General features: G+C 40.7%; 1 protein-coding gene across 3 annotated transcripts in view; it reads left to right on the top strand.

The window, feature by feature from the left end:
- The window catches only part of PELI2 (pellino E3 ubiquitin protein ligase family member 2), a 70,929-nt gene that overhangs the window by 44,129 nt on the left and 9,350 nt on the right, over positions 1 to 17,450 (top strand). For all 3 annotated transcript variants that reach the window (XM_064423035.1, XM_064423034.1, XM_064423036.1), the window contains 3 exons: positions 11,652 to 11,753; positions 16,594 to 16,791; positions 17,089 to 17,277. In XM_064423035.1, the coding sequence (XP_064279105.1) occupies positions 11,652 to 11,753; positions 16,594 to 16,791; positions 17,089 to 17,277 (489 nt within the window). The remainder of the gene's footprint in view (positions 1 to 11,651; positions 11,754 to 16,593; positions 16,792 to 17,088; positions 17,278 to 17,450) is intronic.

The following is a 17,450-nucleotide window of genomic DNA, read 5'->3' as shown; positions in this document are numbered from 1 at the left end:
GGATAGTGGAGTGGTTTGAAACATATCAAATACTGCTCTTAAAGCTCTCAGAAACATGTGTGTAAATTCATGCTTTTGTCTAAAATGAAGCAATAATGTTGAACACATTTATCATCTTTATTATGAGCAGCCTCTGATAGTGCTGTGTGCTAAATACCCTTAATTGTCATGAGATTGGGATTCAGATCTCTCCCAGGAGAAGAATCACCCCAGCAAAGATTTTCCTTCCTTCTTGCTAAAACCTAGCTTAAACAACTGATTTAAGAAATCAAGTAGTTTAAGACACCAAATTAAAGCCATGCTTTAAATCAGTTAATACTGGAAAACACAATTAATTTTTATGTCAAGAACTTCTACCCAGGCATGCTGTGGGGGGAAAAAAAGGTCCTTGAAGTGCTTTTTGCCGTATGTAATTTCATAAACCTGATCTCCACATAAATGTGGGCTGCTTTATCCTTGGAAGCACTGGATATTCTATAACCCTAATTAAAACTGTGCCTTATTAACACTGTGGGCCTGCCAAGTGCATTGTGTCATTATTTAAGACTGTTATTCAGTGTTTGTTTCATTCAATATAAAGCCCCAAGTCCCACCTGCCACTGGGAAAATTGTATTTTTCATAGAAATAGTGACATATCCCATAATTTTGCTCCTGCAACACTAAATTTGTGCTCTACGTCTTTATTTTTAAAATAAAAATATTTTTAAAGTATAATTTTAAATATTATAATCTTTCTGTCTGTGTGGGTATGTGTTCAGATAATCTGGGTCTTATTACTAAAGATATATCTGAGAAAAAAGTGTTATTATGGGATGGAGTTGTGCTTCTGTCTGAGCCAGCCTGTTTTGGAGAGGAGCAAAGCAGGTCATATCAGTGGTAAAATCATGTTGTGTGAAGTGCAGAGCTTCTGATGAGCTGTTCTCTTATCTGACATTACATATGAATAGAAAGCAAGTTGCCTGTAAAGCTTGCTTTAAATTTTAATAAACTGTAGGAAGATAAGTGGTAATTTCCTGATGTGGATGCATCTAGTAGAGCCTGCTAAACCCAAATTCCAGGATCATAAATTTTAAAACGAATCTTTGTGGCTTGAATTTTTAAGCTAGCATGATAGATTTAAATTTTAGGGAAATAAATTTCCCTTCCTCTCCTCTGTCTGTATCAATCTTACTGAAAAACGACAGAAGATTCAAATTTGAGAACACAATGAAAATAACAGGAAGGGAGAGCAATAGAGGCCACTAATCCTCTAATTACTTTCTCTGAACACTGGGAATTGGGCTGCAGAATATCCTTCAGTACAATCTAGAGTAAGCTAAATTTATTCCATTGCAAAGCTGTAAAGGGAAGGATTTTGCTACCAGCTCAGAATAGTAATGGACTGTGGTGGTCTTTATCTGATGGGAGAGAAGCAGATGTGGCTGCTCTGTGAAGGCTTGTCTGCAGATTTGAATTTTCCTGCCTCTTAATTGCCCTGTGCTCACCCTTTCACACCCTGGGGTTTGAAATGGAACTAAACAATCCTGTGATTTTATAAACCATGGGGCAGAGTCCTCTGCTCTGGGCATGGGGGCTGAGGATGTGGCACATTTACAACAGAACTCACTGTGGCACATTTACCCAGAATCACTGGGTTGAAAGAGGCTTTAAAGATCATCGAGTCCAACCCATAACACCTCAACTCAACCCTGGCCCCCAGTGCCACATCCAGGCTTTGTTAAACACACCCAGGGATGGTGACTGCACCACCTCCCTGGGCAGACAATTCCAGAGCTTTATCATCCTTTCTGTAAAAAACTTCTTCCTAATATCCAGCCTGTATCAGGAAGTGACTGTGTTGGACTCTCCTGTAAAGTTCCTTTTGGCTGCACGCTCCTATCAAAGCTGTTTAGTGGCAGATGTGACCTGTATTTTGGCTCAAGTGCTCTCAGCCAGTTCTTTTGTGCTTGCTTTGCTCACTAGTGTGCTATTGGTATTTTCCCCAGTCCTTATTCCAGTTTCCTTATTCAGTAAACACACAAAGATGCTGAAGTTAAATGTGTGGCTTTTAGCTGAACCTCCCTCTGCTGGTGCTGCTTGTGTTTTGTGAACCTGGCTGGTATCTTGGACACTAAAAGTTCTGGGGTAACACTCAGGGACAAAACATTCTGGGATAAATGAATCCTAAACTTGTTGCAGACACTTTGTTGTAGTTCTGGTGGGTGACTGAGAATGGGATTTGCTTTCTCAGTGTTTCTCAGTTTGCAGGGTGGACAGGCAGTACTGGTCTCATCCTCCAGAGCCCTGACACCTCCTGGCTGCAGAGATTGCCTTTTTTTCTTCTCCCTTGTGTAATTTAGAAGGTTTGGGTATCGGGGCCAGCCTTGTTTTCAGTTTTGCACAAATTCAGAGACAGCACCAGAGAGGTTTACAGTCACTTATGTTTTGGAATGAGCTTGGCAGCTGCACACGTGGAGAGGAAAGCTTCTTGCTTCCCACTTGTTAGCAATTTGATTTTTCAACTCCTGTGCAGCACATAAATCAGGGTTTAATTCTGACTGCTGTTTAATGTATTATCTTGTTGACTTAAATCACTTAAGTAGCTCAGTTAAACACAGTTCAGTGTGTGTGTGTGTTTTTAAATACACTAAGTTGTGTGTAAGGAATGTGAGGAAGCTCTGAACTGTGCCCAGGAAGATGCTTGGTAATGTGTATAAATGAGAACTGGAAAGGTTACAAATGCTGTGTTCACTGTGCACTTGTAGGGCTAAAGAAACCCAAAGGGATTTTTTTTTCCACATGCAAGATGTGGGCTGTTAACTTGTCAGTGAACTGAGAATTCAGATCATCCCTTTCATCTCTGTAGGAGACAGATCCTACAGATTTACCTGGCTTGTGCCTTCTGCCCCCAGAAATCTCTTGCAGTAAAGACATTGTTTGAAAAGTGGGCTTAACATACTTCTGCCCAGAGCTACTGTCAAGTTTGCCCAACTTGGTTCAAGCACTAGTTGAACTATTTTATAGGATATTTTTTATTATTGAAAGTCTCCACAGAGGAAATTGCCAAAAAGTCCAGTTTGCAATGATGTGTTGCAGTTCCTGTAGCAATCCCAGGCCAGTAAAAAAGAACCTGATTGCTTTTGGGTTTGTTCTGTCAGAGTGTTTTCTATCAGCACAATATTCCATAGTGTGATTTCTAGAAAGCAGCTTCTGTCCCTTGATGGGCTCTATAAAATCTAACTGCTTTCTAGAAGCACTGAATGGCTTTTTGGCAAGAAGAATTTGCCTTTTTTTTTTTTTTTTTTTTTCTCTTGAGAGAGTTTTGTGCAGCTGCTTAACAGGTCTGTTAAGGTAACTGTCTGGAGAGTCTTTGGCTGTCTTAATGTAAAACTGACTTGTGTCAGATGCAGTTTATGGATTCTGGGAGCTGTGGAATGATCTACAGCTTCTCCTGGTGTTGTGTGCTCTCCTTGGCAGGCAGGCACAGCTTGGTGCTCAGGGGTCCTTTGATTCACAGAAGCATTCACTGCTGATGAGCAGAGTGTACAAATCTTTCAGGCTGTGGATTGATAGAAGCCCTTGAGGGGACTTTACCACTGTATTTTTTTTTGTCTGGCTTTTAGTTAAGGATTCTAATTTGTGGCTATTTTGTGTGCTTGGCATACCCAAATACATGAGTGTAGCCAGGCATCTGCTGCTTTTGTTCTGATGTATATAAATGAATTGTAGACTGTTGGCACCAGAATGTTCAGTTACAAACACTGTTGCATCCTTCTCTAATTACTGATATTTTTGTGGGTGTGTCAAGAGTTTTGGGGATGTGATCCAGCTGCAGTGACAAAATCATGTTTATGCCTTCATGTTTAAATCTATAGTCTTGTAGTCTTCCTGGAGAAATCCTACTCTTAGGAAATTAATGTCAGGAGTTTTGGGGTCAGAAGTTTTGCTTTCCAAAAAGTCACACATGAGGGAAGGTCTCAGTGGTGTCCAAAAATTATCTTAATGATTTGAGTGTAATCTGTATTGAGAGTAATATGGAAATCTAACCTGCAATAGAGTGAGGGATCCCCATGTAGTCTGTAGTGATCAGTTAAGACAACGAAAAGAGGATCCCTGCTAGAGTAAATAAGAAGTAGTGGGACTTTTTTTTTTAAGTCTGGATTAGTTATTGTTGACTACAAATACAAAAAAAAATTTCAAAACTTCCAAAAATCTGCATGTGACAGTTTGATAAACACCACTTAAGGTCTCCTGTCAAACGTGAAATTCTGCATAGGACAGGGATAAACAGAAATGTCTCCTGAGGCTCAAAGCAGCTAAAATGTGTCTTCAACACCGGATTCCCAGGAGGCAGCTCTAGAGCAGCTGTGATAGAAAGTGTCACAGCAGTGTGCAGGCACAAATGTGTCCAGAGGAGAGTTCTGGATTTTGGGAAGGAAGATTTGGGTCTGACACTGCTGCACCTTTGTGTGATTCCTCTGAGCTGTCTCTGGCTGTGGTCTGTTTGGGGGAGGAAATTCAGCAAACTGACTAAAAGAGGAAAAACACAGATAATTCCAAAGACAGATGAAAGATCACTTGTAATACAGTGATACTGAACATGGGCAGAAGAAAATGGAAAGACAGAAGAAAGATCTTAAGGGCTGGAAAAGTGAAAAGGTGAGAGTGGGAGGAGAATGATTCATAGGTTGGTTCTGTAAAGTGTTGGTTCACAACCACCAAAAGTTGGTGATTTACAAAGCAATTCCTGAACTACTGTGTCATAAAGTTGGTGTGTGTTGGTATAAACTGGCGTCTACTTTGAGCTGGTTTTGCTTACTTAGGGGAACAACTGGGCTTGCAGAGCTGGTCAGGAGTCCTGGGAATGAGGAGGGACTCTGGTCTGGTCAGTGGCTGCAAAATGATGGTTTGGACCCCTAACTACAATCTGTGCCGTTTCACCAACACCCCCTGTGCATTTTGAAGATGTTTGAATACTCCTTGTTGTTTGAAGAGAGGTCTACTCTACGTTCTTTTGAAAAGCAGAGTATAGCCTCTCTCTAGAGAGGGTGCTGTGTGTGCTATTGGCTGGTGGTCTTAAACAGCACAGATTCAGCAAATGGAGAAAAGGGTTTAACATCTGCCTGTTGAGTTGATAAATGGTGCTCGAGTGGCAGCACACAACCCCACATGTGCACTTGGAGCAGATGGCTTTGATGTGTGCTCGAGACAAATGTGCTGTCCCTTCTGTCCCCTCCAGCCTCAGCAGGAAAGGGTGCACAGAACAAACCTGGGAGTGCTTCAAAAGCCAGAAAAATGTGAAGTGTAAATAAACCACACTCTGCTGACTTTGTTTCTGTGTAGTCACTGAGCTTTGAGTTTTGGGGATGATCTGCTTTCAGTAGTGGGAAGTGGGGTGGGTGACCTGATATTTTCATGCTCCAGCTCGTTCATTGTGACAGGGATTGCAGACAGTGCCACACATAGGTCGTTTCAAAGTGACAAAATTTAATTTCTTTGTGGTGGCACATTTGCTTCCCTACATGCAGTTGCTGGCTCTTGGTCTTTTTTTTTTTTTTTGGCCATTTCCTAACACTCATTTAGTTGTCAAGAGAATATTGACAGCTGAAATATTAGAGAAAGACAAGGTGTTAACATTGATATTTCAGAAATGACTGCATAGATATTGTTGCAGTTGCAATGTTTATAAGGGAAGGGAAAATCCTGGAAGAGCTGTGGAGCTGTGCAGGAAGCAGATGCAGAGTTAAAAGAGCTGGGCCAGTGGTTCTGGTTGATTTAGATATTTCAGCCTCTCCTACAGGCTTATGAACCCTTAACTTTTCCATAATAATGTGTCTTTCTTTGCAGAAGGCTCTAGGAAAATTACAGTGTATATATATATAATAGCTGTATCAATAGGCAGAGGTCAGTGTAAATTTATTGAAATGCTGTGTTAGAGAAGCAGTAATTCTGGGCAATTACTGTTAGGTTTGAGACAGTAAAATTGCAAACAGTCTTTAGCTAATGTTCTATTGGCATTTGTCTTAATTTGCTGGGAAACTTCCCAAGTGGTGGGCATACTTTTCTGATGTGGGTAAAATATCAGTGGCTCATGCTCAGGAGCTTTTGTTGTGTTTTCTTATGATAACTCAGAGTCTTCTGGCTCTGGCAGCCAGTCTGTCCAAAAATCCAGTGGAAATGGGATGTGTCCTTCACTTTTGAAGGCTTCCTTCCTTGCTGGCTAAAGCTTCCTTTTAAGTTGCAAGATCTTTTGTCTGACATCCCTGAGTGTTTCTAGTGTTCTCTTTTTATAAAAGCAATGGAAGGCTGGCAGCCAAGTCTGAAAGCATTTAACTCATGAAGGCTCTGCTGTCATTAATTTTAAACACGTCACTGTGGTGTCGGTCAGCTCGACTACCAACAAAGAAAACTAAAGTGTTCCCATAAATCATTTTATTGTCCTAATCCAACCTAATTAACTAAACTAAAAATCCTATTCTGATGAAGCAGCCCTTCCTGTGAGACATCTGCCTCTTTCTTAATGGGTTTTAGCTTTTATTTCTGCTATAGTGCACAAGAGTTGGTGACCGTAATAATATTAAGTCCCTCTTGCCCTCTTTGGGGAACTCACCTACCACAAGGGAATGAATTTGAAATTTCCAAATGCAGAGGGTTTTTATTTTTTCATTCCTTGGAAACATGGTTTGCAAGCCAGGAGGAAGCAATAAAATCTCTGTTTCTAGAAATGGATTAGACTTGTTCCCTGCAAGCTTTGCAGGTAAAGGCTCTGAGTATTTTGGGATCTGCTTCTGTAGTTCATTGACACGCTTCTGACATGGAAGGTTTGACTTACCAGTGTTAAGTTGATGTGAGCTCCTGACCTGCTCTTGAACTCTGGGGCTGGAGGTGACTCAGGGGAATGAGCAGCTCTGTCAGTGTCCAGGGCTTTGCTGTGGCACACCAGGACATGGTCCCAGGGAGGGAACATCTGGCTGAGCACAGATATAAATTCAGTGTAGGAGAGAAAGGTGGAAATTCTGACTAAAGAGCCATTTCTGCTCTTGGGGATAATCTGTTGAAGATCTGTTAAGTTCTAGTTTTGTTCCCTCCATTTTTCTGTATCTTGGCTAAAAAAGCAGAGCACTAAAAACCACTGGTTTTAAATATAACCTTTATATATTTTTATTCCCTTTATCTACGAGGTGCCTTTATGTGGGGTGAGGCAATTTGATTTTCTCCCTTCTGGAAATGATGATAAAACTGATAGCATCCCCTTTCCAGGGGAGTCAGTGGAGAGCAAAGAATTCAGATGGACTGAGATATTCCAGGGGCTGGCAGAGTTGCAGTGTTGCTGCTGGGAAAGCAGACTCTGTTTGATCTCTATTTGATCTTGGCTCCTCTGAGACCTGACAGATTTGTAAGTCATAGCCTTTAGCTGCTGCTTTGATTGTGAGGGCAAAGTGCTGGAATGAGGTTTTGTTCTCAAAACGGAGAGAAAGGAGCAAGAATGAAAAAGTGTGTGTAGAGAAGGCAGGGGAAAAACCAAGGCCAAGTGTAATTCCAGCCAGCAGGAAGGATATAACTGGAAACTTCAGCTATTAGCAAACCTGAAAAATGAAAAATAAAAAAAAAAAGAAGGAACATTTGCTTGGGCCATGTTGTTGTGAGGTGATGGGCCTTCTCCTTTCAGGCTCTGTTAAAATTGGGCCGTTTTGATCCAAAATCACCAGAACACAAACCTTGAGGTGGGGGGGAGCTGTGGGGTCTGCCTGGAGCTATAGGGGGGAATCTTCCTGCTCACCAGTGAGGCTTGGAGCCTCCATGTGGGAAGCCCCATGGAGATGGATGGATTGCTGTGCAAACATGAGCCCTGTCTTGGAAAAGGGATGGGCAAATCTGTCCCTTCATGGCATGTAGAATATGGCACTCAGGGTTCCCCTACTGCTTTTGTTTGGCATTTGGACTTCTAAAAATCCCTCAGCCCCACTGTGGACATAGTCACTAGCACTGGAATTATTCTGGAAAAATCTCTTGCTGCTGTTTGTTTCCCCTATTCCTCCACAGGGTTTTTGTCAGTTCATCTTCACTTGCTCTGTTTCCTCCAAAGGGAATTATTTGAACTCAGCACCTTGAGACAGTTAAATGTAGAAAACAAAGTGTTGTGTAGCAGCTGAATTCACCCAGCCTGTGCTTCCCCACCAACATTCCTACTGGATAAGGAGTGGGATTTTCTGTGGCCAGCCTGGATTGGCTTGGTAGGCTCAGGCTATGGATGTCAGTGAGATTTTTCCAGCATTTGTACCTGTTGGAAGCTAATTCAGGGTGTTTTGGTTGTTGGGTTTTTTTGGTTTTTTGTTTGTTTGTTTGTTTGTTTTTTTCCCTGTTCAATGGATAATTTTCATTACACTTTTAAGAACCTAAAAAATAGGAACAAACTGCTCGAGTAAAGAAGCCCAAAATGCTGGAATTGCCTGAAGGAAGATTTCCCTTCCCTGACTACTCAGGTGAAACCACAATCCTGGGATTTATGGTTGGATTTGATGATCTTAAAAGTGTTTTAAAACTAAAACGATTCTACAATTCCACTCACTCAAAAGCTTAGTGGATTCTGAGAAAAAGCTTTGAAAATACCTCGTGTTCTGGTGGATCTTGGCAGCGTCGGAATGGAGGTGAAGAAACAGAAGTAGAGTTTGGTGCCAGGTTCTTGTTTTTTCTTGCCCTGTTTCCTGCCTGGAAGGTGGACATGGTGTTGTCCAGCCTGAAACTCTGAATTTATCTGCTAGAACTTGTGAAGCTGCTGTAATTCTTGTGGGAGCTGGGGCTTTTCTCATGACTTGTTGCTACACCAGGACAAGTACGTGACAGCATCAAGGAGTTTTGAGGAGGGAATCCTGCTGACAGGAAAAACAATCTGAAAATTGGAATGCTCAAAGCAGTAAAAAGGGGCAACTCACTTTTTTGGTTGCAAAAAACTCCACAGATTTGTTCAATCAGTCTCCAGACTCTTTTGGGACTTGAAGTGTGGTTCTATATTTCCTCAAGCAGTCAAAATCCTTCATGATTTTGCCTGTGTCTGCATTCCACTTGCAGTAATGTTTTATTAGGAGTCTTAATTTCCACTGTTTTGTGTAGTTCCTAAAACACTGTTACTTGTCACTTTTTTATTTCTTGACTTGGAAGTGGCCAATTGCTTTGAGACCAGCACTTAAAATACCTGTAAAGTGTCTGAATTGGAGTAACTTGGTGCTGAGCAGGCTGTGAAAGCACACAAGTTGAAACATTTCTCATAACATTCTTGGCTTTTTCCAAAAATGATTACACAATTCCAGGAAATTAAATGTAGCGTTTCTTCACTGAAAATAACTGGGTATAAATAATGGAAAACAAAGGGAGGGGGAGTAGATGGGAGTAGATGGGAAAGAAAAGTTGAGAGGGGAAAGGAGCGCACAGAGAAAAGAAGATTATGTCCTACCCTGGAATTTCAGAGGACACACTGACCCTGGTCAGTATTATTAATATATCTAAGCCCTGAGCTCTGTAGGCGTAGGGCACGACCTGACTCAGTAATTCAGGAAGTCTTTGTGTTTCCCTCTGTGTTTTTTCCATCAGACCTTAAAACTTTCAGCTTGGGTTCTCAGCAAAGCTTCCAGGTGATGCAGAAGCTTGTCTGACACGAGGATGAGCGTGGGGCCACGCTGGTGGATGCTGGTGGCCAGTGCTGCACAGAGTGGCTGGAGCTGCAGTCAGCACTGTCACATTCACACTCTGTCCTCTGCTGTATTCCAGCTGCAGCAGAGATTTGTGGAAATGAGTGAAATCTTGTGTAGGAAAGCTACTGCTTTCTGATCTTTGAAATGGTGATAGCTGTTAATATGAGTGTGAACTGATTATTGATATATTAAGCTTAAAACTTAAGGTGTAAGGGTCTCCTGTTTATTTCTTTATTTCACTTCATTCTTTATTTCTTTATATCCTAGGAACACCTTTATTTCTTTTCTATCCTAGGAGCACCTGAGACCTGCCAGGGATTTGAGATCCCTTTTTTAGGTGTCAAACAGGCACAGAGGAGAAACTTCTGAGAGCACAGCTCAGTGTCCTGGCAGGTCACAGAGTGTTAGTGACTTAATCCAAACTGTATTTTGGTGCTGTTTGTTCTTGCAACTGTGTGCCACTGTTGTGGTTATTACAAAACACTATAAATAATCTGGGAAATTCAGAATCTGGCTATTACTGATTACCAAGTGTGTTTACATTACTTCTCAGTTGTTACAATGCCTAGACTTTGTCTTCAAGTCTTGTTAAAAGCTTTATTACAGAAAAGAAGTAGTGGGAAAGGTTGTATTGCCTAATTATAGAATAGTTTGGTGGGAAGGGACCTTAAAGATGATCCAGTTCCACCCCTCTGCCATTGGAAAGGACATTTTCCACTAGAGCAGGTGCTAGAACTTCCAGCACATTGTAAAAGCATTGTGTGGTTTTAAATGCATGAGGTTTGCAAGAAACAATTCTTCCATTACGTGTTTTCAATAATTCTGTGTCAAATACTCTTGCTAACCCTTAGTAGGCTTTTAGTATGCACATAGATGTTTTTAATACCTCCAGCATTCAGAAGGATTTTTAATGATTTGTTCAATAATTGATGGAGCTTTGGCATAATTTAGGCTTTTGTGAGGGATGGCAGGCAGATGAGTAGAATATATTTAGTTGTTTAGTTTAACCATCCCTATCTGTGAATTCTTTAGGTGAAAATCAGAACAAAGGAAAGGAGCAAGTGAGAGAACCTCTTGGAGAAAATTATCCCCTTAAAACTGATTATCCCTGAAAATTGGAGGAAGCCTTAATTAACTTATTAATTCATTGCTTAAGTGTCTGCAAAGTGTTTTCTGAGCAGTAACAGTCATTACCTTCCATAACTGTGTGTGGTTATATGGACCTTTATATTTACATCTATTTCCCTGTTAGCCAGTAGATTTTGTCAGCTTTTTTTCCCTCAGTCTTGGTGAGATAAAGCAGAAAACAGGAGCTGTCCTCTTGTCTTCCTTTAAATACTGAAATCCTTCTTAATCTTTGATGCTAAATCCATATCTGTAGACACCAGTCTGCATTGACAGGTAGTAAGAAGTACCCTTTAATGAGGAAAACCACACTGAAAGAGTTTGGATTTTGTCACCAGTTATATAAAATTGCTGGGCTCTTTCTGATATAACCAGAAATTTTCTTAACCTGAAGTCCTGGCTCTTAACTGGAAATCAGTTCTATTGTTCACTTACTTCAAAAACAAGCCAAAGCTCCCAAAACTCCAAGTCTTTGCTAGGGTACAAGTTGTTGCAAGGGTTAGGAATTTAATGTAATTTCAGAGAAAAAAGGTATTTGGAAAAAAGACGGTATTTTTTACATAGAAAATGCCATATAAAATGGCATTTACATTAAAAACTTACATTTTTTAATGTAAAAATGTGTATAAAAATGTAAAAAAAGTATCGGGTACTTCTGAACTAGAAACAGGTGCAGCTTGGGTTTTCCATTAAAAACAAACAAAAGAAATCCTATTGTATGTGCTTACCCAACCTTGTAATAACATGTTACGATACACTGCTTTTCCTGATCACAGCAAAGGTGTTTATGTAGAAAAATGATTTGATTACAATATTTTTGTGTGTAATAGACATCTTGTTTTTTTTTTATCCACCAGGCAATCAGCTCAAAAGGCCACCACAGCATCTCTTACACATTATCCAGAAGCCAGACAGTTGTAGTGGAATATATTCATGACCGAGATACAGACATGTTTCAGGTAAGGCTCTAAAATACTTGGATTGTTTTTTAAAAGCAACATAAGAAACCCCAGTTCTGCCTTATCTTCTGGGTATTCTCTGTGACCTGTGGGATTTCCACAGTCTGACCCAGCTGCATTCATATGGGAGCACTTTGAAATTTGGCATTATTCTGCTCTTTGCAAACCCCCAGCAGCATCTGTTAATCTTCTTACTGACTTCCTCCTTTAATTGTACTCTGCCTTTTCTCCAAAGACAAACAGTACTGGAGAGAAATGTGTGCTCTGTTTGGATTCATGAGTGAGCACAGAATTACACCCACCACCCTCCAGTTAATCATGTAGCTGGAGTAAAAACGAAGTGGAAGGAGTAGGACATGGGATGGGGAAGGAGGAAAGTAAAAGGAGCTGGGCAGTAGGGGAGACAAACCAGTGATAAATGATACTTATAATTTCAACTCATTATGATGAGTTCCTGAGGGCTGTGCACATCCCTCAGGTGGTGTGGGCTGAGTTTCTCTAAGCTCCCATCTATTGTCCCCTGTCTGCATTTCTGTTTTTCTGCATCATTTAACAGTCTGGTAACCTAATTGATTTTCTGTGCCATGGTTATTTTTATGTATAATAAGAGAGCAGAAATCCTTAGACTTCAAACTTGGGGAACCCAAACATGCCAAAGAAACAACCTTTCTCATTTTAGACTGGTCAGGTCTGTGTTACCTAGAGCATCTCACCAGGAATTGTTATCCCTCCTCATTCAGCCTTTCATATTTAGAAGGGTCAGCAGCTGAGTGCTGTTGACAGAGAGGAAATAACTCTTTGCAGGTGTTGTTGCTTCTCTTGACTTCTGTGTTTTGCTCTATATTAAATTTCCCAGTGTGACTGAAACTATTAGGTCCAAATAGGAATTGATTAAAACCCAGTCTTATTCATTTGCTGCAGAATGAAGGATTGAACAGCCAGGGCGAACTGAAATAGGTTTTTCTGTGTTGACTAGTGAAAGAAAAATGTAACCCATCCATTGGGGTTACTGTTCAGCTCTTGAGTAGCTACAGTAAATTTTTTTCCTGTATATAAATTTTGAAAAGCCATTTTTGAAAGCTGGATTTTTTCTCTTTTTGGGTAGAGTAAGAAATGAATAAAGAGTTGCAGAACAGCTGCTTTTTCTGGGAATACTGTATAGACATCTATTGCATAATGTCCTAGTGGTGGGTACAGCTTTTTTGGGGGAATAAGACACCATTTCAGTCTTGGGGTGTGTGGGAGGTCCTGCTGTGGCTTGATCTCAGTGTGACCTCGAGTGCAGTGTCCTGGTTCAGGTTTCTGCTCTCTGGCTCTTTCCTGAGGATTGCATTCCATGCATTGCCTGCAGGGGCTGATGCAGGAGTGGTCTGAGGACTGTGGCAGTAATTCCCCCTGAAGCAGCACCAGAGCAGCTGAAGAGGTTTCCATTATTTATATGAGCCAATAGATTTTAACTGTTCTCATGAATCTGTTGGAGAAAAGTTCCTTGAGGATGTTTAGTGCAGCCCTGTGGTACGTGATGACAAAATTCATGTCTGTTGATCCACAGAGTAGAGTTTCATTGTTGGCCAGGCATCACTTGGACAGACAATCCTTGGAGTTGGATGTTTTCTTTTAAAATGTATGTTCTTGGCTTGTGTGGGATGTGGAAGTTGAAAAGGAAAGGATAATTCCTGGACCACAGGATTATCCTGAGCCTTTAGGCCCCACTTTGACTGCTGTTAGCATGTATTATCCTGGGCAAATCACTTGGCTTTCTGTGCTTGATTCCCACTGTGCTTCTTGAGCTGGTGTTCTGCTGTGTTGTTTGTAGTTTTGGTTTTGGGGTTTTTAAATGGAACTATATTATGAAATCTGTGGGCAAATGCTGCTTTGTCTGTGTGACATCCAGGTCAGATTTCTTCATTTAATTACAAAAAAGAATGCACAAGTGTGTTCCTCTGCTATCTCCCAGACTCTATATGCTGCAGCATCCATGTGCCGCTATAAATGAAGATTTTCCTCAGAGTGTAACCATTCTGTTGATGATGCATTAGGTGAAGTTGAGCCTGTTCCTTCATGTTTTGATGGGGTGAGAATGGGTTGATTATATCTGCTCATGCCACTACAAACCCAAAATGTTCAGCTCCTACCCTAAATAACCACAAGTTTATACAAGAAGCAGGTACACTCAATACAAAGCATTGATTTTTTTTCTGAAAAACGACCCTTCAGAAGACGTAGAATCCAATTCTCACTCTCACCAGAGTGAAATTCTGTTGAAGCTGAACCTGCAGCTGTTAAATTCTGTGCTGGCAGAGTCTGCCTTGTCAGGAGCAGCAAAGTCAGGCACTGCCTGCCTCTCACACAGCTTTCACAATCGCCTGCAGAGGACACAACTCCTGCTGCCTCTGCAGCACCTGGCACATTTGTGGGCTCTTGTTGGAAGTAACTTAGGGGAATCAGATGGTACAGTTAACAAAAAGGGTCCCAAAATACAGCCTGAAGTTGCTAGAAAGAAGAAAGTCTTCTGTGCTGTGGTAGAAAACGGGAGAAAAATGAGTAATGAAGTGTGTGAAGAGCAGCTCTGAATAATGGACTGGGTCTGTAGTGACTGTGGTCTGGCTGCAACTGCAGATGAGGTAGAAGTTCTGCAGGGTGGATGTTGATAACATGAAGTTTTTCATTTATTCCTTAGGCACTTGGTTTTCAGGTGATCTCAAACCCAAATTCATTATTTAATACAGAGCTTGAGAAAATTGCCAGATTTTGAAGGCCGCTTTTTCAAATAAATTGAATGCTGAAAAGTAGCACAATACATGAGACTGATCCTCTAGAAGGCTTTCTGAACTGGAAAATGGAAGAAAACCCAAATATTTAAAATATTTGATTTTGCATAGACATACTTGTGACACAAATAAGTCCTGACGTGTTTATATAAAATACTGCATATCATTCTAGAGATTTAAAAAAGCACATAGATTCATTGTTTATAGATCATAATGGTTGTATCTAAAGAAATTGGAATTTCATGGTGAATGATTAGTGTGATGTAAGGCTGGGAGCGCACACTTGTGTGCTTTGTCATCCTTTAAGGAAAAATGAGGCAGCTTTTTCTCTAATTGCATCTAAAAGTTTTGAGAGAATGATCTATTTCAGAGACTGCATGAGGCAGAAACTTGTTATGAACAAATTAATTTCATATTTGTTATTGATTATCCTTTAAGAGACTCCACATACAGATGGAGAATAGTCAAAAGTTATTCATGAGGTTCCTGCTGCTGCTCAGTGCTGACTCTTAGCAGGAATTGCTTTGGATGGAAAATTGAAGCCTGGTAGAAATAATACTGTAAAAGGAAGAAGAATATTGCTTTGTAAGATTTAGCTTCAAGTTGTCAGGTTACATAAATCAGGAATATCCCATATTAAATAGTTTCTAAACTCTCTCTCCTGGGTGTTCTAGAAGACACTTTCTGTGAGAAATTGAAATGTGGACTTTTGATTAGGCCTTGTTGAGTATTTCGTGTGCAGGGAGCTGATCCCATTTTCTGCTTGTGCTGAGCCCTGTGATGTGGCGGCAGTAACTGGATGTGTCACTGGAGACAGGAATTCTGACATGTGTTAGACTGCAGCCCTGCAAGCAGAGCTTGAAGCAGACAGAAGCACAGCAGAGATCCCTGCACTGTTCCTGCCAATCCAGTTGTGGCAAGGCTTAGGTGTGGATAATACTCATTTCCTTGACTCTGGAACAGTGTTTCTTTAAAGCAGGTTTAGTTTGCAGAGATGTTTGTTAATGATGGAACCATACATGGCTCCCCATGGCTGGCTTAAAGAGCAAGATCTGAGCACAGTGGAACTTCTTGGGGGACAGTGAGATCATGTTTAGTGAGGGGGTTATTTAATATCAATGTAGATACCTGATAACTGAAGGTAGCTTCATGTGAAGAGTATTCCTAATTCTGTTTGATCACAAGTTGTCTGTAAAATTAATATTCTGTTCACTTCTTGTTCCTCAGCTCCACATTCCCAGTTAAGCTCAAAGTTGGTGTAACACTAATTTGCCTGTAGAAATATTGATAAAGCCTCACTGTCTGTCTGGCAGTCAGATCCTTCCATCCATGTAGTCATGAAGTTTTCTGCCCAGATGTTTGCAGATTTAGAATTAAAATTTTTAGCTGACAAGACAGAAAAATCTTCCTGTCTACTACTGAGTCTACTGAGTCTTTCTGTCTACACACTACTGGGTGTGTTTCATTTCTGCTTAACTCAAGAAACTTTTAAAATTCTGTTAGTCATGCATGTGCACGATTAGGAATAAATTTCAGCATAGGGTGGGTTTTGCCTTACAGCTCTTCTTTCTGGGACTACAAATCCTGAAAACATGAAGGTCGGTAGATGTTTGTTATGACATACCAAAATAACCAAGTTCTGGGTCTAAAAAAAGTCCTTTATTTTCACAGCAAATGAATTTGAAATTGGAAAATGTGAATAAAACTTGTCAGTCCAAGCTAGTGCTTTCTTAACTGACAGAATGTAGTGGCAAGTATTTTGCTGTGGTTGGATGAGGAAAGGCAAGGTGATAATACTTTTTTTGGTGACAATACTCTTACCAAACAGATCAGCTGATCTGTTTCAAGCAAACATGAACATCACTTGTGGTAAGTGAAAACTTGTCATTTCATGTCTGTGATGTATTTCTGCCTAGGACATATGTGGAAATACAGGTTAGTCTCTAGTTGGATCTTGTCATCCAAAAATTCAGTAGACAGAAGTGTGCTGATGCAAAACTGTGTCCTCAATGCTTTGTATTTCTGTGGGTATTTCTATTTATACCATTATGTTAATTTTTTTTTTGCAGGTTGGGAGATCTACAGAAAGTCCCATAGACTTTGTAGTAACAGACACTATTTCAGGAAATCAAAACAGTGATGAAACCCAGATTACCCAGAGCACCATCTCCCGATTTGCCTGCAGGATTGTTTGTGACAGGAACCCACCATACACAGCAAGGATCTTTGCAGCTGGCTTTGACTCATCTAAAAATATATTTCTTGGTGTAAGTACTGCTAATAATGACGTTACAAGCAAGCTCTGGTTTATATTCTGTTACTTTCAAGCCCCCAAATTTCCTTGTACTGGTTGATACCTTGTACTGTCATTAGACTTTTATTACTCCAAGGCACCAGCTGCAGTGTTAAGTAGAAACTGCATTTTATGTGCCTGAGTTATCACCAGCAGAGACTCGTGGTCATAATGGTCTTTAACAATGAAGCTGCACTTTAGTAAATGTTAGAGGATTTTCTTTAGGATGGTTTGAGGTATTTCTGATAGTCACTGTGACTATCACACGCAGGAAAAAGCAGCCAAGTGGAAAAACCCTGATGGCCACATGGATGGATTGACAACCAACGGGGTGCTGGTGATGCACCCCAAGGGAGGCTTCACGGAGGAGTCCAAGCCCGGGGTGTGGCGGGAGATCTCCGTCTGTGGGGACGTCTACACGCTCCGGGAGACCAGGTCTGCTCAGCACAGGGGCAAACTGGTAAGTGGAAGTTGTTGGGTTTTGGTTTTTTTTTTTTTAATTTTTGGTTTTTGTTGAGATTGGGAGTGAAGGTACTTGAGGCGATAGTTCACGTTTGGATTTGAGTGTTATTTTTCATCAGTGTTACAGTGTACAGTTCTGTAGTTTTTTGTTAACAAGGCACAAAAATGGTT

The sequence above is a fragment of the Passer domesticus genome, chromosome 6 (genome assembly GCF_036417665.1).
Source record: "Passer domesticus isolate bPasDom1 chromosome 6, bPasDom1.hap1, whole genome shotgun sequence".
NCBI lineage: Eukaryota > Metazoa > Chordata > Aves > Passeriformes > Passeridae > Passer > Passer domesticus.
Note: the sequence above shows the minus strand (reverse complement) of the source record. Positions and strands in the feature narration are given on the sequence as shown.